This window comes from Salmo salar, chromosome 01 (assembly GCF_965601325.2).
Source record: "Salmo salar chromosome 01, fSalSal1, whole genome shotgun sequence".
NCBI lineage: Eukaryota > Metazoa > Chordata > Actinopteri > Salmoniformes > Salmonidae > Salmo > Salmo salar.
In genome coordinates, this window is record NC_138291.1 from 50,844,953 (window position 1) to 50,863,553 (window position 18,601).

Below are 18,601 nucleotides of genomic sequence, written 5' to 3' on the forward strand. Positions count from 1 at the left end.
CACATCCTAGATCTGAATGACGGAAATAATCTTATTAACTACTTTTTTCTTTACATAGTTGAATGTGCTGACAACAAAATCACACAAAAATAATCAATGGAAATCCAATTGATCAACCCCTGGAGGTCTGGATTTGGAGTCACACTCAAAATTAAAGTGGAAAACCACACTACAGGCTAATCCAACTTTGATGTAATGTCCTTAAAACAAGTCAAAATGAGGCTCAGTAGTGTGTGTGGCCTCCATGTGCCTGTATGACCTCCCTACAACGCCTGGGCATGCTCCTGATGAGGTGGCGGATGGTCTCCTGAGGGATCTCCTCCCAGACCTGGACTAAAGCATCTGCCAACTCCTGGACAGTCTGTGGTGCAACGTGGCGTTGGTGGATGGAGCGAGACATGATGTCCCAGATGTGCTCAATTGGATTTAGGTCTGGGGAACGGGCGGGCCAGTCCATAGCATCAATGCCTTCCTCTTGCAGGAACTGCTGACACACTCCAGCCACATGAGGTCTAGCATTGTCTTGCATTCGGAGGAACCTAGGGCCAACCGCACCAGCATATGGTCTCACAAGGGGTCTGAGGATCTCATCTCGGTACCTAATGGCAGTCAGGCTACCTCTGGCGAGCACATGGAGGGCTGTGTGGCCCCCCAAAGAAATGCCATCCCACACCATGACTGACCCACCGCCAACCGGTCATGCTGGAGGATGTTGCAGGCAGCAGAACATTCTCCACGGCGTCTCCAGACTCTGTCACGTCTGTCACGTGCTCAGTGTGAACCTGCTTTCATCTGTGAAGAGCACAGGGCGCCAGTGACGAATTTGCCAATCTTGGTGTTCTCTGGCAAATGCCAAACGTCCTGCACAGTGTTGGGCTGTAAGCACAATCCCCACCTGTGGACGTCGTGCCCTCATACCACCCTCATGGAGTCTGTTTATGACCGTTTGAGCAGACACAGTCTTTTGCAGGGCTCTGGCAGTGCTCCTCCTGCTCCTCCTTGCACAAAGGCGGAGGTAGCGGTCCTGCTGCTGGGTTGTTGCCCTCCTACGGCCTCCTCCACGTCTCCTGGTAGCGCCTCCATGCTCTGGACACTACGCTGACAGACACATCAAACCTTCTTGCCACAGCTCGCATTGATCTTCCATCCTGGATGAGCTGCACTACCTGAGCCACTTTTGTGGGTTGTAGACTCCGTCTCATGCTACCACTAGAGTGAAAGCACCGCCAGCATTCAAAAGTGACCATAACATCAGCCAGGAAGCATAGGAACTGAGAAGTGGTCTGTGGTCCACACCTGCAGAACCACTCCTTTATTGGGGGTGTCTTGCTAATTGCCTATACTTTCCACCTGTTGTCTATTCCATTTGCACAACAGCATGTGAAATGTATTGTCAATCAGTGTTGCTTCCTAAGTGGACAGTTTGATTTCACAGAAGTGTGATTGACTTGGAGTTACATTGTGTTGTTTAAGTGTTCCCTTTATTTTTTGAGCAGTATATTTACACGTTCTGTATCCTGTGCAAGTGACAAATACACTTACATTCTATTTGATATAGCATGTGTTTACCACATGGCCTCATGTGACTCTTTAAATAGAAGGGTGGGGCTAAGGCTTAAAAGAGTGTGAACGATGCTGAATCGGTGTGGACAAAGAAGAGCTCTCCAGTAGGTGAACCTAAACATTAATCAACTTTCGAAGAATAATTACTTTCCCATTGTTCCTCAACTGCAGTGTATATACCATTTTCTAGCTCTGAGTCTCTACTTTTATCCAATGTAAAAAAAAAAAACACGATTTCAATTTCAAACACTGCCCCTTTAATTAAGACATCAACTTTTTACCTGAATAGGTTTTCAAAGACAGCTTGAAATGTAGCCGACGCGTTTTGTGCTCTTTTAGAAAAGCCGTATTTCCCCATTGCTGCTTTATTCTTAGATAAAACTGGGCTAATAACTCGCTAACTAGCAAAGAATATGAACAAATGCGTACAAGCGCAGCTCTGATCTGAAAAGCATGATTGAAGCCTGCTAGTCGGCTACCCCAGCCAATAGAATTCTACTCCGTTGCGCTTTGGCTCTGCCTACAACAAAATCACAGACTCAATCTTGCAAAGTTAGATTTGTTTTGGTTTGTTTCATTGAAAAGCGGTTGATATAATGTTGATCTGGTCGCATAAAAAACATTGATCTACACTACCGGTCAAAAATTTTAGAACACCTACTCATTCAAGGGTTTTTCTTTATCTTTACTATTTCCTACACTGTAGAATAATAGTGAAGACATTACAACTATGAAATAACACATTTGGAATCATGTAGTAACGAAAAAAGTGTTAAACAAATCAAAATATATTTTATATTTGAGATTCTTCCAATAGCCACCCTTTGCCTTGATGACAGCTTTGCACACTTTTGGCATTCTCTCAACCAGCTTGACTTGGAATGCTTTTCCAACAGTCTTGAAGGAGTACCCACATATGCTGAGCACTTGTTGGCTGCTTTTCCTTCACTCTACGGTTCGACTCATCCCAAACCATCTCAAATTGGTTGAGGTCGGGGATTGTGGAGGACAGGTCATCTAATGCAGCATTCCATCACTCTCGTTCTTGGTCAAATAGCCCTTACACAGCCTGGAGGTGTGACTGTGGTCATTGTCCTGTTGAAAAACAAATGATAGTCCCACGAAGCCCAAACCAGATAGGATGGCGTATCGCTGCAGAATGCTGTGGTAGCCATGCTGGTTAAATGTGCCTTGAATTGTAAATGAATCACAGACAGTGTCACCAGCAAAGCACCCCCACACCATAACACCTCCTCCTCCATGCTTTACGGTGGGAAATATACATGCGGAGACCATCCGTTCACCCACACCGCGTCTCATAAAGACACAGCGGTTGGAACCAAAAACCTCCAATTTGGACTCCAGACCAAAGGACAAATTTCCACCGGTCTAATGTCCATTGCTCGTGTTTCTTGGCCCAAGCAAATCTCTTCTTCTCATTGGTGACCTTTAGTAGTGGTTTCTTTGCAGCAATTCGACCATGAAGGCCTCATTCACACAGTCTCCTCTGAACAGTTGATGTTGAGATGTGTCTGTTACTTGAACTCTGTGAAGCATTTATTTGGGCTGCAATTTCTGAGGCTGGTAACTCTAATGAACTTATCCTCTGCAACAGAGGTAACTCTGGGTCTTCCATTCCTGTGAGGGTCGTCATGAGAGCCAGTTTCATCATAGCGCTTGATGGTTTTTGCGACTGACATTGAAGATACTTTCGAAGTTCTTGAAATGTTCTGTATTGACTGACATTCATGTCTGAAAGTAAATTTGCTTTGCTTATTTGAGCTGTTCTTGACATAATATGGATTTTTACCAAATAGGGCTATCTTCTGTATAACCCCCTTCCTTGTCACAACACAACTGATTGCCTCAAACGCATTAAGAAGAAAAGAAATTCCACAAATGAACTTCCAGGTGACTACATTCTGTAAACCTTTCCAAGGTGCGCCTGACACACAGGTATCCCTGCTGACGTAATTTCCTGTCACAACTTGTGAACTTGTTTACGTGCTGCTGTGCGCTTTGTTGCTAGCGTTACTTTGCTACCTGCCAACTTCACGGTTTTTACTTTTTAATTACTGTTTTATATATTTATTTTTTTTCCCCTCGCTCGACTTTTTTCATACAACTTTTTCCCCCTGGACGCTTTATCTTGACTCTACAGGACCTCCACCAGCCAAAGCTAAGTAGTAACATTAACATTATGCCTTCTAATTGCAGTCACTGTACACATAATACCATCTCACCATCTTAAATAAGCATGCCCCGTTCAAAAAATTTAGAACCAGGAACAGATATAGCCCTTGGTTCTCTCCAGACCTGACTGCCCTTGACCAGCTCAAAAACATCCTGTGGCGTTCTGCATTAGCATCGAATAGCCCCCGTGATATGCAACTTTTCAGGGAAGTTAGGAACCAATATACACAGGCAGTTAGGAAAGCTAAGGCTTGCTTTTTTAAACAGAAATGTACATCCTGTAGCACAAACTCAAAAAGGTTCTGGGACACTGTAAAGTCCATGGAGAATAAGAGCACCTCCTCCCAGCTGCCCACTGCGCTGAGGCTAGGAAACACTGTCACCACCGATAAATCCACTATAATTGAGAATTTCAATAAGCATTTTTCTACGACTGGCCATGCATTCCACCTGGCTACCCCTACCCCGATCAACAGCCCTCCACCCCCCACAGCAACTCGCCCAAGCCTCCCCATTTCTCCTTCACTCAAATCTAGATAGCTGATGATCTGAAAGAGCTGAAAAATAGCTGGCTTCAATAAGACACATAACTGTGCATCCATATTCATCGACCTGGCCAAGTCTTTCGACTCTGTCAATCATCACATTCTTATTGGCAGACTAAACAGCCTTGGTTTCTCAAATGATTGCCTCGCCTGGTTCACCAACTACTTCTCTGATAGAGTTCAGTGTGTCAAATCGGAGGGCCTGTTGTCCGGACCTCTGGCAGTCTCTATGGGGGTGCCACAGGGTTCAATTCTTGGGCCGACTCTGTTCTCTGTGTACATCAAGGATGTCACTCTTGCTGCTAGTGATTCTCTGATCCACCTCTATGTAGATGACAGCATTCTGTATACCTCTGGCCCTTCTTTGGACACTGTGTTAACCTCTATGGGCTAGGTGGGCTCACCCGTGGTGCACTCCATCAACAGCAGGTGCATTTCAAGAGCGGCAAATTTGAATCCAAATAAATGTCAAAATTCAAATTTTTCAAACATACAACTATTTTACACCCTTTGAAAGATAAACATCTCCTTAATCTAACCACGTTTTACGATTTCAAAAAGGTTTTACGGCGAAAGCATAAATTTAGAGTATGTTAGGACAGTACATTTACAAGAGTTGTGTGTAATGTTTTGTCAATTCAAAGACAGGGTCACCAAAACCATAAAACCAGCTAAAATTATGCACTAACCTTTTACAATCTCCATCAGATGACACTCCTAGGACATTATGTTAGACAATGCATGCATTTTTAGTTCTATCAAGTTCATATTTATATCCAAAAACAGCGTTTTACTATGGCATTGATGTTGAGGAAATCGTTTCCCTCCAATAACCGGCAGTCAAGTCAGCACCACAAATTAAATAATTAAAATTAGAAAACATTGGTAAAATATTATATTGTCATTTAAAGAATTATAGATTTACATCTCTTGAACGCAATCAACTTGCCAGATTTAAAAATAACCTTACTGGGAAATCACACTTTGCAATAATCTGAGCACTGCGCCCAGAAAAATACGCGTTGCGATACAGACTAGCCGTCATGTTGGGGAGATCGAAAATCGAAAATACTATGTAAATAATCCATTACCTTTGATTCTCTTCATCAGATGTCACTTCCAGGTATCACAGGTCCATAACGAATGTAGTTTTGTTCAAAAAAGCTCATCATTTATGTCCAAAAATCTCCGTCTTGTTAGCACATGATCTAAGCCAGCCGGACTTCACTTCATGAACGAGGGGAAAAAATATATTTACGTTCGTTCAAACATGTCAAACGTTGTATAGCATAAATCATTAGGGCCTTTTTTAACCAGAACATGAATAATATTCAAGGTGGACGAATGCATTCTCTTTTATAACGTATTGGAACGAGGGTACCCAACATGAACTCGCGCGCCAGGTGTCTAATGGGCCATCATCGTTCCATGGCTCTTGTTCGGTCAGATCTCCCTCCAGAAGACTCAAAACACTTTGTAAAGGCTGGTGACATCTAGTGGAAGCAATAGGAAGGGCCAAAATATTCCTCAGCCCCTGTGTTTTTCAATGGCATAGGTTTAAAGGTAATACAACACATCAGGTATCCACTTCCTGTCAGAAAATGTCTCAGGGTTTTGCCTGCCAAATGAGTTCTGTTATACTCACAGACACCATTCAAACAGTTTTAGAAAATTTAGGGTGTTTTCTATCCATATATAATAAGTATATGCATATTCTAGTTACTGGGTAGGATTAGTAACCAGATTAAATCGGGTACATTTTTTTATCCAGCCGTGCAAATACTGCCCCCTAGCCCCAACAGGTTAACTAACCTCCAGATGAGTTTCAATGCCATTCACCTCTCCTTCCATGGCCTCCAACTGCTCTTAATGTTAGATCCCTCACTTCCAAGGCAGTTATAGTCAATGAAATAATCACTGATCATAATCTTGATGTGATTGGCCTGACTGAAACATGGCTTTTAAGCATGATGAATTTACTGTGTAAAATGAGGCCTGTCCTCCTGGTTACACTAGTGACCATATCCCGCAAAGACAGAGGGTTGCTAACATTTAAAATACCAAATATCGATTTACAAAAGAAACTGACTGTCTTTTCGTCTTTTGAGCTTCTCGTCATGAAATCTATGCAGCCTACTCAATCACCTTTTATAGCTACTGTTTACAGGCCTCCTGGGCTGTATACAGCATTCCTCACTGAGTTCCCTGAATTCCTATCAAACCTTGTAGTCATGGCAGATAATATTCAAATTTTTGGTGACTTTAATATTCACATGGAAAAGTCCACAGACCCACTCCAAAAGGCTTTCGGAGGCATCATCGACTCAGTGGGTTTTGTCCAACATGTCTCCGGACCTACTCACTGCCACAGTCATACTCTGGACCTAGTTTTGTCCCGTGGAATAAATATTGTGGATCTAAATGTTTTTCCTCAGAATCCTGGACTATCGGACCACCATTTTATTATGTTTGCAATCACAACAAATAATCTGTTCAGACCCCAACCAAGGATCTTCAAAAGCCATGCTATAAATTCTCGGACAACCCAAAGATTCCAAGATGCCCTTCCAGACTCCCTCCACCTTTCACTGCTATGAGGACGATACATTTCGATGAAACATGGTGAAGCCCCAAAATTGCCCTCCCTGGAAGCCTGTATTTCAGACATAAGGAAGTGGATGGGGGCCAAATTTGTACTTTTAAACTTGGACAAAACAGAGATGCTAGTTCTAGGTCCTAAGAAACAAAGAGATCTTCTGTTGGATCTGACAATTAATCTTGATGGTTGTACAGTCATCTAAAAAAAAAAACGGTAAAAGACCTTGGTGTTACTCTGGACCCTGATCTCTCTTTTGACGAACATATCAAGACTGTTTCAAGGACAGCTTTTTTTCATCTACGTAACATTGCAAAAATCAGAAACGTTCTGTCCAAAAATGATGCCGAAAAGTTAATCCATGCTTTTGTCACTTCTAGATTATACTACTGCAGTACTCTATTTTCCGGCTACCCGGATAAAGCACTAAATAAACTTCAGTTAGTGCTAAACACGGCTGCTAGAATCTTGACTAGAACCAAAAAATGTGATCATATTATTCCAGTGCTAGCCTCTCTACACTGGCTTCCTGTTAAGGCTAGGGCTGATTTCAAGGTTTTACTGCTAACCTACAAAGCATTACATGGGCTTACTCCTATCTATCTTTCCGATTTGGTCCTGCCGTACATACCTACATGTACGCTACTGTTACAAGACGCAAGCCTCATTATTCCTAGAATTTGTAAGCAAACAGCTGGAGGCAGGGCTTTCTCCTACAGAGCTCCAGTTTTATGGAATGGTCTGCCTTTCCATGTGAGAGAAGCAGACTCGATCACAACCTTTAAGTCTTTATTGAAGACTCATCTCTTCAGTAGGTCCTATGATTAAGTGTAGTCTGGTCCAGGGGTGTGAAGGTGAACAGAAAGGCACTGGAGCGACGAGCCACCCTTGCTCTCTCTATTCAGCTGGTTCCCCTCTCTCCACTGGGGGAGATCTTTGTGGGCTATTAGTTGGTGGTTTAAGATATGCCTCTAGTGGTGTGGGGGCTGTGCTCTGCCTCAAACCCTATGACGGGGGCTGAGTCACTGGCTGATTGGTGCTCATCCATGCCGTCCCAAGGAGGGGTGCATCACTTGAGTGGGTTGAGGCTATGACGTGATCTTCCTGTCCGGGTTGGCTCCCCCCTCGGGTTCCGGCCTTGGGGGAGATCTTTGTGGGCTATTAGTTGGTGGTTTAAGATATGCCTCTAGTGGTGTGGGGGCTGTGCTTTGGCAAAGTGGGTGGGGTTACATCCTACCTGGTTGGCCCTCTCTGGGGGTATAGTTGGACGGGGCCACAGTGTCTCCTGACCCCTCCTGTCTCAGCCTCCAGTAATTATGCTACAATAGTTTATGTGTCGGAGGGCTAGGGTCAGTCTGTTATATCTGGAGTATTTCTCCTCTTATCTAGTGCCCTGTGTGAATTCTCTAGTTCTCTCTCTTTCTCTCTTTCTCTCTTTCTCTCTTTCTCTCTTTCTCTCTTTCTCCTTCTCTTCTCTCGGAGGACCTGAGCCCTAGGACCATGCCTCAGGACTACCTGGCCTGATGACTCCTTGCTGTCCCCAGTCCACCTGGTCGTGCTGCTGCTCCAGTTTCAACTGTTCTGCCTGCGGCTACGGAACCCTGACCTGTTCACTGGACATGCTACCTTGTCCCGGATAAGCTGTTTTCGACTCTCTACCGCACCTGCTGTCTCTGACTCTGAATGATCGGCTATGAAAAGCTAACTGACATTTACTCCTGAGGTGCTGACCTGTTGCACCCTGTACAACCACTGTGATTATTATTATTTGACCCTGCTGGTTATCTATGAATGTTTGAAAATCTTGGCCATGTATTGTTATAATCTCCACCGGCACAGCCAGAAGAGGACTGGCCACCCCTCAGAGCCTGGTTCATCTCTAGGTTTCTTCCTAGGTTCCTGCCTTTCTTGGGAGTTTTTCCTAGCCACCGTGCTTCTACATCTGCATTGCTTGCTGTTTGGGGTTTTAGGCTGGGTTTCTGTGACATCGGCTGATGTAAAAGGGTTTTATAAATACATTTGATTGAATGATTGATTGATTGATTGATTGATTGATTGATACATCATGAAAAAGGTTGAGAGAATGCCAAGAGTGTGCAAAGCTGACATCAAGGTAAAATGTGGCTATTTGAAGAATCAACAATCTAAAATATATTTTGATTTGTTGAATACTTCTTTGGTTACATGATTCCATATGTGTTATTTCATAGTTTTGATATCTTCACTATTATTCTACAATGTAGAAAATAGTAAAAAATAAAGAAAAACCCTTGAATGTGTAGGTGTTGTAGTGTATATAGTGTAAACTAATGGGGCGAACTCAGTGAAGTTCAATCTCTTGCGTTTCTGTGCGGCACTGCCTTTCTTCTGCGTGGCATTCCTGGAGGAAGTGCGTGCACACGCACATCTTAGCAGGAACATTGTTCTAAAGCACGTGTCTAATTCATTCCATGGAGGTCCGAGTGTCTGTGGGTTTCCGCTCCTCCCTTGGACTTGATTGATTAATTAATGTCACTGATTAGTAAGAAACTCCCCTCACCTGGTTGTCTGGGTCTTAATTGAAAGGAAACACCAAAAACCAGCACACACTAGGCCCTCCAAAAATGAGTTTGACACCCCTGGTCTAGAGGTTGGTTTGAGATTGGTGTATTTTTGAGTAAATAGCTTATTGTGCCAAAGAAAACATTACAGCACAGGTTGAGGTCATTCCAATGTCTCTTTAGCATATCTTTACCCAGGAAGGTGAAGGGCTCCTCCTCAGTGGAGATGACCAAACATCCGTCGCTGGCTGAGATGGAGACAGACAGACAGACGTACTGCTGTTCGGCACGGGACATATGGCGCACCACAGACAGCAGCCAGATCGGGTGGGAATCACAGGCTGAACTGAACCTGCTGATCAGGAACCAGCAGGAATATGACAGGCCTGCTGCTGGAGGGAAACCACGACAGTCTGGTTGAATGGAAAAGGAGGAGGAGGAGAGGGGACAAGCAGAGCTAAAGTAAACCAAACATAGGTCATACAGCATTTTCAAAGCAAATCCATTTAAACAAGTAAAATAGGTAAACATATAGTTGTTAAAAGTAAAACATAGTTGATACAGTACTAGGTGAACTCCCTCCCCTCCTGTCTTACCTCCTCCTATTCCCCCTATTGGGATGGAGTCAGCATTGACACCTTTCACTGTAGCCAGGGATGGTAGAAACAGACAGCTGAAAACACACACACACAGACATGCACACACACACAGAGACATACACCATTGTCAAATCAATGGTGTGCAACAGAACATTTTGTATGACAATGACCATAGAAGTTGGCAAGACAGCACAAACAGATCTGGGATCAGGCTAGTGAATCATTGGAATCCTATGCAAACCTACCAGAACCCATCCCACTTCCAACCTACCCAGTACAGTGGACTCACCCATAGCCGCTCTCAGTCATATCAAACTCCACAAAGGCCGGAGAGGTGGAGACTCGGTGTGGTCGGAAGCTCCTTGGTGACGTCATGGAGACTAGGCTAATGATTTGGTGCAGGGGGAGGGGCTGGCCGACAGGAGAGCCAATAGGAGGAGAGGAGCTCAGCAGGCTAAAAGAGCATTTCAATGTCTTCATGATGGAGCGAGTGGTGGTCTCACTGTCTGTTAAGCTGTCTGTCTTCTCTGGGCTGTGGCCTGCAAAATTAGATTAATTATACGATTACAACCATGTTTATTTCATTAGTAATTACAGAATTACATGTAAAGACTACACACAGTGTAGGCCTAAAGTTAAAAGCTACACTTTTTGGAACACAGATGTGCAACATTTCAAATGCCGTCTGCTTCCTCTAGACCAGTGTTTGCCAAACCTCTCCTCGAGTACCCCTAGTCAGTCCACTTCTTTGATGTATTCTAGAATTAGCACAGCTGATTCAAATGGTCATATAATTATGCCCTTATTAGTTGAATCAACAGTGCTAGTGCAGGACTCAAATTAAATGGTTAAAATCAGATAAAAGTTCTGTATCTTTACCATTGGAGGGAGAAAAGGGGCATTGTGTATTGGATTCTGGAGCAGAGGTGGCAGCAATTTTGTTAGCTTGGCACATCAGAGGATCACAAAGACACAAGAAACGCCTGAAGAAGAAGGAAATAAGAGGTAAGATAACATTCGTCAAGCTTTGATTTTGGGGTGAACTATCCATTTTAAATACAAAAAAGATTCCTCAACGGTGGGTAGTGAGATCAACACAGGGACAATGTTTTAAAACTTCTTGAATCAGAAAACAGAAACACGTGTCCAGATAGTCCTTCCCTGTTTCAGTCAATTTTCTGCCATTTGGTGCCTAATATACACACCCAAGCTTGGTGCCAAGAAAAGCAGCTGACCTGAGGTCTATGTGGGAGATGGAGTGTGAGGAGATTTTCTCCAGGATGCGTGTGTCAGGCAGGTATAGTGGGTGGTCCGGCCTGAGCAGGATGCTTCGACAGTGGGTTAGTAGAGTGGACACCAAACCCCCCTTGCAGACGATCTGCCGGTTCTTCTCTGATGTTACCATCACCTGGAGGTGGTGGGCTACTGAGTACTGGACCTCCACTGACAGCTGGGGGAGAGGAGGAGTGATGAAGAATTCAATTTAACCAAATTGAGTCAAATTCAAATGACAGCAAAGCAGTCTGAGAAGAGAGGAGCTATGAGTAATCCAATTGAACTGAGTTGAATTACAATTAATTGATTCTACATAATATGAAAGAGCAATACAGCGTGAATTAAATCTAACTGAACTGAGTTGATTCCTGAATTGATTCCTGCATATGACAGAGCAGTGTAGTCGGTCTGCTGATAGGTTACCTGTGGATCCTCTGCAGTAAAGACATGAGGCAGGAGAGTCATGATGACCCTGAGGGCTCCAGGATGCAGTATGGTCTGGTCACAGGTAAACCTGGACAGATATATAGTATCACATAGTTATAAAGTGATTATAATATGAAGCAATCTTGCTTGGCCTCTGGTACATTGGATACGAGAGAAATTAACACTCATGCAACAACCTGGAATATACAGTAGATTCGGAAAGTATTCAAAACCCTTGACTTTTTCCACATTTTGATACGTTACAGCCTTATTTCCCCCCCCCCCCCCCCCCCCCACATCAATTTACACACAATACCCCATAATGACAAAGCAAAAACAAAGGTTTTTAGAATTTTTTGCAAACGTATAAAAAAAAAAAAATGAAATATCACATTTGCATAAGTATTGAAACACCTTTGGTAGTGGTTACAGCCTCGCGTCTTCTTTGGTATGACGCTACAAACTTGGCACACCTGTATTTGGGGAGTTTCTCCTATTCTTCTCTGCAGATTCTCTCAAGCTCGTTCAGGTTCGATGGGGAGCGTCGCTACACAGCTATTTTCAGGCATCTCCATAGATGTTCGATCGGGTTCTGGCTGGGCCACTCAAGGATATTCAGACACTTGTCCCGAAGCCACTCCTGCGTTGTCTTGGCTGTGTGCTTAACGTTGTTGTCCTGTTGGGAGGTAAAGCTTCACCCCAGTATGAGGTCCTGAGCGCTCTGGAGCAGGTTTTAATCAAAGATCTCTCTGTACTTTGCTCCATTCATCATTCCCTTGATCCTGACTAGTGTCCCAGTCCCTGTCGCTGACACACATCCCCAAAGCATGATGCTGCCACCATCATGTTTCGCTGTAGGGATGGTGCCAGGTTTCCTCAAGATGTGACGCTTGGCATTCAGCCCAAACAGTTCAATCTTGGTTTCAACAGACCAGAGAATCTTGTTTATCATGGTCTGAGAGTCCTTTAGGTGCCTTTTGGAAAACTCCAAGCAGGTTGTCATGTGCCTTTTACTGAGGAGTGACTTCCGTCTGGCCACTCTACCATAAAGGCCTGATTGGTGGAGTGCTGCAGAGATGGTTGTCCTTCTGGAAGTTTCTCCCATCTCAACAGAGGAACTCTGGAGCTCTGTCACCTCCATGACCAAGGCCTTCTCCTCCGATTGCTCAGATTGGCTGGGTGGCCAGCTCTAGGAAAAGTCTTGGTTGTTCCAAAATAACAATGATGGAGGCCACTGTGTTATTTGGGACTTTCAATGCTGCAGACAGTTTTTGGTACCCTTCCCCAGATCTGATGTCTGAATACTTTCTGAATGCACTCTAAAAGCCTAGAAGAAAACCACTGAGATATATAGGGAGGTGAAGATGGAAAGGGAGGTGGAGGAGAAGGAAAGGAGAAGGAGGTAGAAAGAGAGATAGAGAGATATAGATGGACATTGAAATAGAGATACTCTGGTACAATCTCTTTAACAATAAACAACAGTTCCACCTGTAGTTAGTCTCAGAGCAGACAACAGCGATGCTGTGGGCTGCAGGTCTGGATCCCCCTTGTAGTTCATCCTCTGGTGTCTGTGAAGTCTGTGGGGTTGGTGGCACAGTCTGCAGCCTCTCTCCTCCACCACCATCCCCCTGGGTCTCCCCATCCCCCCCTCCCTCTCTCTTCTCTCCCACATGTCCAGCTGTCATCTCAAGGGCAGCGTAGGTCCCTGTGGCTAATTGGTACAGGTAGGAGAGGAGCCTGATACAGGTCTGTAAAGGGGGAGGCAGGGGTGGCTTGGAGGTGGAAGAGAGGGAGGTGAGCACAGGGGTCTCAGACAGCTCCAGAAACTGGTGGAAGCTCCTCCCAAGAGAATGATTATCCTCTGTTCCTCTCTGACCCCATCTCTGGCCCAGGCCCCTACTCATCATACCCCCAGCGTGGCCCTCCATCCTCTCTGTCGCCTCCTGGCCCTCAGTCTGGAAACAACCCAGCCGTAGTAAGGCTTCAGCCAGCCTCTCGTAGAACCCTTCAGCCTGGAACAAATTAATGAATTATTTTCATGTCTGGTCACATTCATACAACCCATCCTTTGGCTTATGAGGTTATTTGACACCTCATTTGAATGAATGACATCACAATACAGTGGTGTTACATACCTGGAACTGGTGTGAGTTGACAGGGTGTACGTGGACAGCTAGGGCGAGGGTGTGTAGGGTGAGGAAGAGGAGGTCTAGTATCCCCTGCTGCCCCATAGCACCCCACACCCCACCCTGAGGGGGGTCACTCAGAGCCCCCTCCATGTCCACCACCAGGGACAGCAGGCCGGTGAAGCCCCTCGCACGTCGAAACGCCCCCCAACTGTTAGGGCTCTCCAGAACCTTCAAAACTGACTGGAGAACAGAGAGAGAGAGTTCAGTTGCAGAAAATGTGCACACACACGTCTGGCTCCATTTGTGCTTTAGTCCTGTCTGACTATCTAACAAACAAGGTAGACGATGTTATATTATACAGTTCTATGGATGAGGCAGATCGAGAAAGTCCGGTTAACATGGCTATTGAGAAGATTATATGGCAAGATTACAGACATAGATTGAGGTCCTTGAACTTGACCCATACAGAATTAACCCTTTACAGACAGCACAATCAGAATAGCCTGGATCAAACTATTCAGCTCACACACAGTATTCTCTTTGAGATGTTTGAGATGTTTGAGGTTTGGGAATATGTTGTCACAAAGGCATCAGAGACCAACATCTAGATATGTACAATGCCTAGTGAAAGTCTTGCACTGTTTTTTTTCTGCCTTTTTTACTAGTTATCTACACAACCTGCTCCACTTTCAAAGTGAAAGAAACATTGTAGAACATTTTCTAAATGTATAAAAAATGTAAACAGTATTTTTGAATTTTGAATAAGATTCTACCAACTTTGCACAACTCTTAAGGCAACATATATTCATTGTTTTTGTCAAAATTGCTCAAGCTCAGTAAATTTGGTTGGGAATCATTGATGGACAGTAATTTTGAAACCTTGTCTTTGATTTTCAAGCAGACTCAAGTCAGGACTGAGAGTAGACCACTCAGGAACACTCAACGCCTCTTGGAAAGTCATTGTAATTGCTGCCAAAGGTGCTTCCACCAAGTATAAACTATGGGGTGTGGGGACATACCCAATCAAGACGTATTTTGATTTTTTTTTAAGGCAGCAAAATGTGAATCTGTGCAAGGGGTGTGTAGACTTTCACTAGGCACTGTATAAACATTTTGAGTAATAATGTATAATGCATTCAATTGCCTATCAAGAAGTAAACAAAGCAAAATGCGAGCTTATCTCTCGTTCTATTCAGCCAATTAAAACAAGCAGGTCATGAAGGGATGAAAAATAGTCCTGACATAAATAAATAACAAAATCATAAATTATTTGGGGTAACCGTTGTTGAGGACTAAGCTAAATGTGATTAGCTTCATCTAATTTAGTGGTCTAATCCATCTGATAGGTAATGTGTGTGGCAGTACGCAGAGAGAAATGTGATTAACAAGAACTAGACTAATCACAATGGCTCTCAACACACGCCAAACCAGGTCACACTAAATCTGACTGCCACCTGCTTTAATCAAGTTAACACACATAGACACACTCGCACACGCACACACACAAACTCGTATACAAATACACACACTCGCACACACACCAAACACACAAACACCCCGGCCACCACACACACACACACCCATACACACACACATATATCGTCTGCGAGTTACTACCCCTCTCATTCTGATCTATAAAAATAGACACGAACAGTAAGTTGCTAACTCACTTAGACCTAATCAGGTTTATCAGGCATTCTCTGATGTGATAGAGGTCCTAATCTTCATAGAGCTACAGCACAGGGCTGGAGAGGTAATCAAATAGCGCCCTGGCTAACAGCTAAACCTGTATCAGCTAATCAATCTGCATTTGTCTATAATGCAATAAGGCTCCTGGAGGATGGGATAACAAATTCACTGCCTTATTATGTTTTAAACATGTTACAATTTGTTAAAATTTGACGTGAAAATGAAATCTGCTGATTAGTCGAGACCCTCACGTGTTTTTGTTGGCTGTCGTTTCTCCTCATGCTTTAGCAAAATGTGTTTTTGACAACAATCCATAAAACATTAGAGAGAGATCAATGTGTGTACCTGCAGCAGGTCGTGTTTGAGCCCCAGCTCCTGTTGTGTAGAGGAACAGAGAGCTCCTATAGCCGTAGACATAAACTCGTCAGGGTTTATCTCTGACAGCTGCTCCAGGATGCTGAGGGTTGGTCCTCTGTACTGCTCCTCATCTAGAAAGATCTTTATGTAGGGAACCATCCCAAGGTCACGGACTGACACTGAGAGAGAGGGGGAGAGAGAAAGCGAGAGAGCGGGGGAGAGCTGGAAAGTGATCGGATGTGTGTACCTGATAGATTGTAGCATTTCTTTGGATAGACGCAGATATAAAAGCGAGGGGAGACAGATGAGAGTGGAATACAGAGAGGAAGGTGGCTAGTGGTGGACCCAGGGATCGGACCAGTGCCTTTGGGGGAAATGTTGGTTGTACTACCGCTAGACCAGATTCCGACACTTACCTGTGTTTCTGATGGAGCGTAAGGTGAGGGCAGCCACTACTGTGAGCATGCTGGTGGTGAGAGCTCTCTCATTGTCCTCTACAGCTGACTGATCGTGGGGACCTGACAGAGAGAGAAGAGATCACTGTGAGGAAGAGTGAAAGGCTCTATAGGCTCTATATAAGTCTATATGTGGTAACATCATTGTTACAATAATATACACATACCTGCTCCTCTAGCCTTCCTGAGTGTCTTGGCCCTCCTGCGTAGTTCTCCAAGCAGAAGTTCCAACAGACCTCCATCACTGAGAACTTCCGCTAGCAGACCACTATGCACTGTCAACCTGAAGAGGAATGGAAGCGATTTTGTATATTTTAAACTAAGTCAAATCCAATCAAATTTGATTTGTCACATTCTTCGTAAACTGGTGTAGACTAACAGTGAAAAGCTTACTTACGGACCCTTCCCAACAATGCAGAGAAAAAAAAGAGTAATATAAAAAGTAATATAAAAATTATTACACAAGGTATAAATACACAATGAGTAACTGGATATACAGTGCATTTGGAAGGTATTCAGACCCCTTGAATTTTCCACATTTTGTTACGTTTCAGCCTTGCCACGTCTACTCCCACTCTCCCTCCGGCGCTCGATGTCACAGGTCTACTAACCACCGGTCCTGGAAGCCCATCTTTACGCACACCTGCGTCTCATCATCAGTCACACCTGGACTTCATTACTCCCTGACTACTTACCCTTAATATCTTTTTTTTTTTGTTATCAGTTATCAGGCAGTATTGGTTATGTTTCCTTGTCAGACGTTTCTCTTGTTTTGTATCATTCTATGTTCGTTCATATTAAACTCACTAACTGCACCTGCTTCTTGACTCCCTGCATCGACGTTACAGAATACTGCCTTAACATATGGAAGCATCAGTTAATCAGTACATCTCCCAGATAGTCAGCGAACAGGGACACCTACTTCGCCAACACTATGAACACCTGGCACAACTGGGGACAGCTATGGATGAGGTCCTCCACGCTCTTCAACATCTCGACATTTCCGGAGGGGCACCATCTCCAACAAGCGGAGGATTCTCTACCACAATTCGACCCAGCGTTCCAGCACCCCAGCCCATCCAACAGTCCACCGAGGTCAGCGATGCCTGTTTGTCCCTCCCGGAAAAATATTACGGGTCTCCCTCCAAATGCCGTGGTTTCCTACTCCAGTGCTCCCTCTATTTCACTCATCAGTTGGGAGTTCCCACCACGGAGAGGTCCAAGGTTGCCATGGAGAGGTCCAAGGTTGCCACGGTTATTTCCCTGCTGACCGTTGGAGTGGGCTATGGCCGTCTGGGAGAGAAGAGGATCTGGGTTCCAATGAGGGGTTCATGGCTCTGTTCAGAGGGGTCTTCCACCATCCACTAGAGGGCAGAGAGGACAGTGGCAGCATCCAGTGGATGGAATGAGCCGGCGCTCTGCACCCTATTCTGAAGAGGATTGCGCAAAGAAGTCCAGACGGAGATGGCTTGCTGAGATGAAAATCTAACCTAGGACACACTCATCACGATGGCCATCCGTCTGGATAACCTTCTTCGGGAGTGTCGGCACCCCCTCGCCTCTCTCCCTCCTTCGTTGACCGTTCTGAGTCAGAGCCTGAACCCATGGCCACACGCTTCCCCGCGGCTGAGCGACGCCATTGGAGGCAGTTAGAGCTCTGTCCCTATTGCGGCCAGGAGGAGCACCAGCTTCAACGGTGTCTGGTACGTCCCAACCCGGAATCCACGAGAGCAGAGGGACTTCCTGGGTTAGGCGTGAGTACTCCATCATCATCAATTTCCGTCAAACCTTTTTCAGTATCGATTTCACTAGGAGGCTGTCCCTCATCTATTGTTTCTACAGCTCTAAAGGGTTCTAGTGACACAGGGAATTTTATTGACAAGACCTTTGCCTCCTCTCTGCACATCACCTCATACCCGCTCTCTTCTCCATTTCCGGTCCAAGCGTTGGATATACGACCATTGGGATCCGGCACTATTATGCACGTCACAGTTCCACTCACCCTCACCGTGGGATCCAAGCACCAGGAAAACCTTTCCTTCCTCTTCACCTCCGCACCCGTGCACAAAGTCATCCTTGGCCTCCTGTGGCTCCAACTCCATAATCCCACCATCTCCTGGTCAGAGAGGAGGATTACCACCTGGGGACCAGGATGTCGGAGGACCTGCTTTCCCGCTCCCTGTGTTTCCACATCAGTAGAGGGCCCTATGAGTGTCCGCCAGCTCATCAATCGG

At 44.8% G+C, this 18,601-nt stretch overlaps 1 protein-coding gene across 4 annotated transcripts in view; it reads right to left on the reverse strand.

The window, feature by feature from the left end:
- Positions 1-18,601, reverse strand: part of wdfy4 (WDFY family member 4) — a 201,406-nt gene that overhangs the window by 148,853 nt on the left and 33,952 nt on the right. For all 4 annotated transcript variants that reach the window (XM_014198734.3, XM_014198716.3, XM_014198725.3 and 1 more), the window contains exons 11-21: positions 16,535-16,650; positions 16,329-16,430; positions 15,901-16,091; positions 13,873-14,106; positions 13,226-13,749; positions 11,735-11,825; positions 11,272-11,486; positions 10,916-11,019; positions 10,326-10,575; positions 10,034-10,110; positions 9,632-9,850 (exon numbers count right to left, since the gene is read on the reverse strand). In XM_014198734.3, coding sequence (XP_014054209.3) covers positions 9,632-9,850; positions 10,034-10,110; positions 10,326-10,575; positions 10,916-11,019; positions 11,272-11,486; positions 11,735-11,825; positions 13,226-13,749; positions 13,873-14,106; positions 15,901-16,091; positions 16,329-16,430; positions 16,535-16,650 — 2,123 coding nt within the window. The remainder of the gene's footprint in view (positions 1-9,631; positions 9,851-10,033; positions 10,111-10,325; positions 10,576-10,915; positions 11,020-11,271; positions 11,487-11,734; positions 11,826-13,225; positions 13,750-13,872; positions 14,107-15,900; positions 16,092-16,328; positions 16,431-16,534; positions 16,651-18,601) is intronic.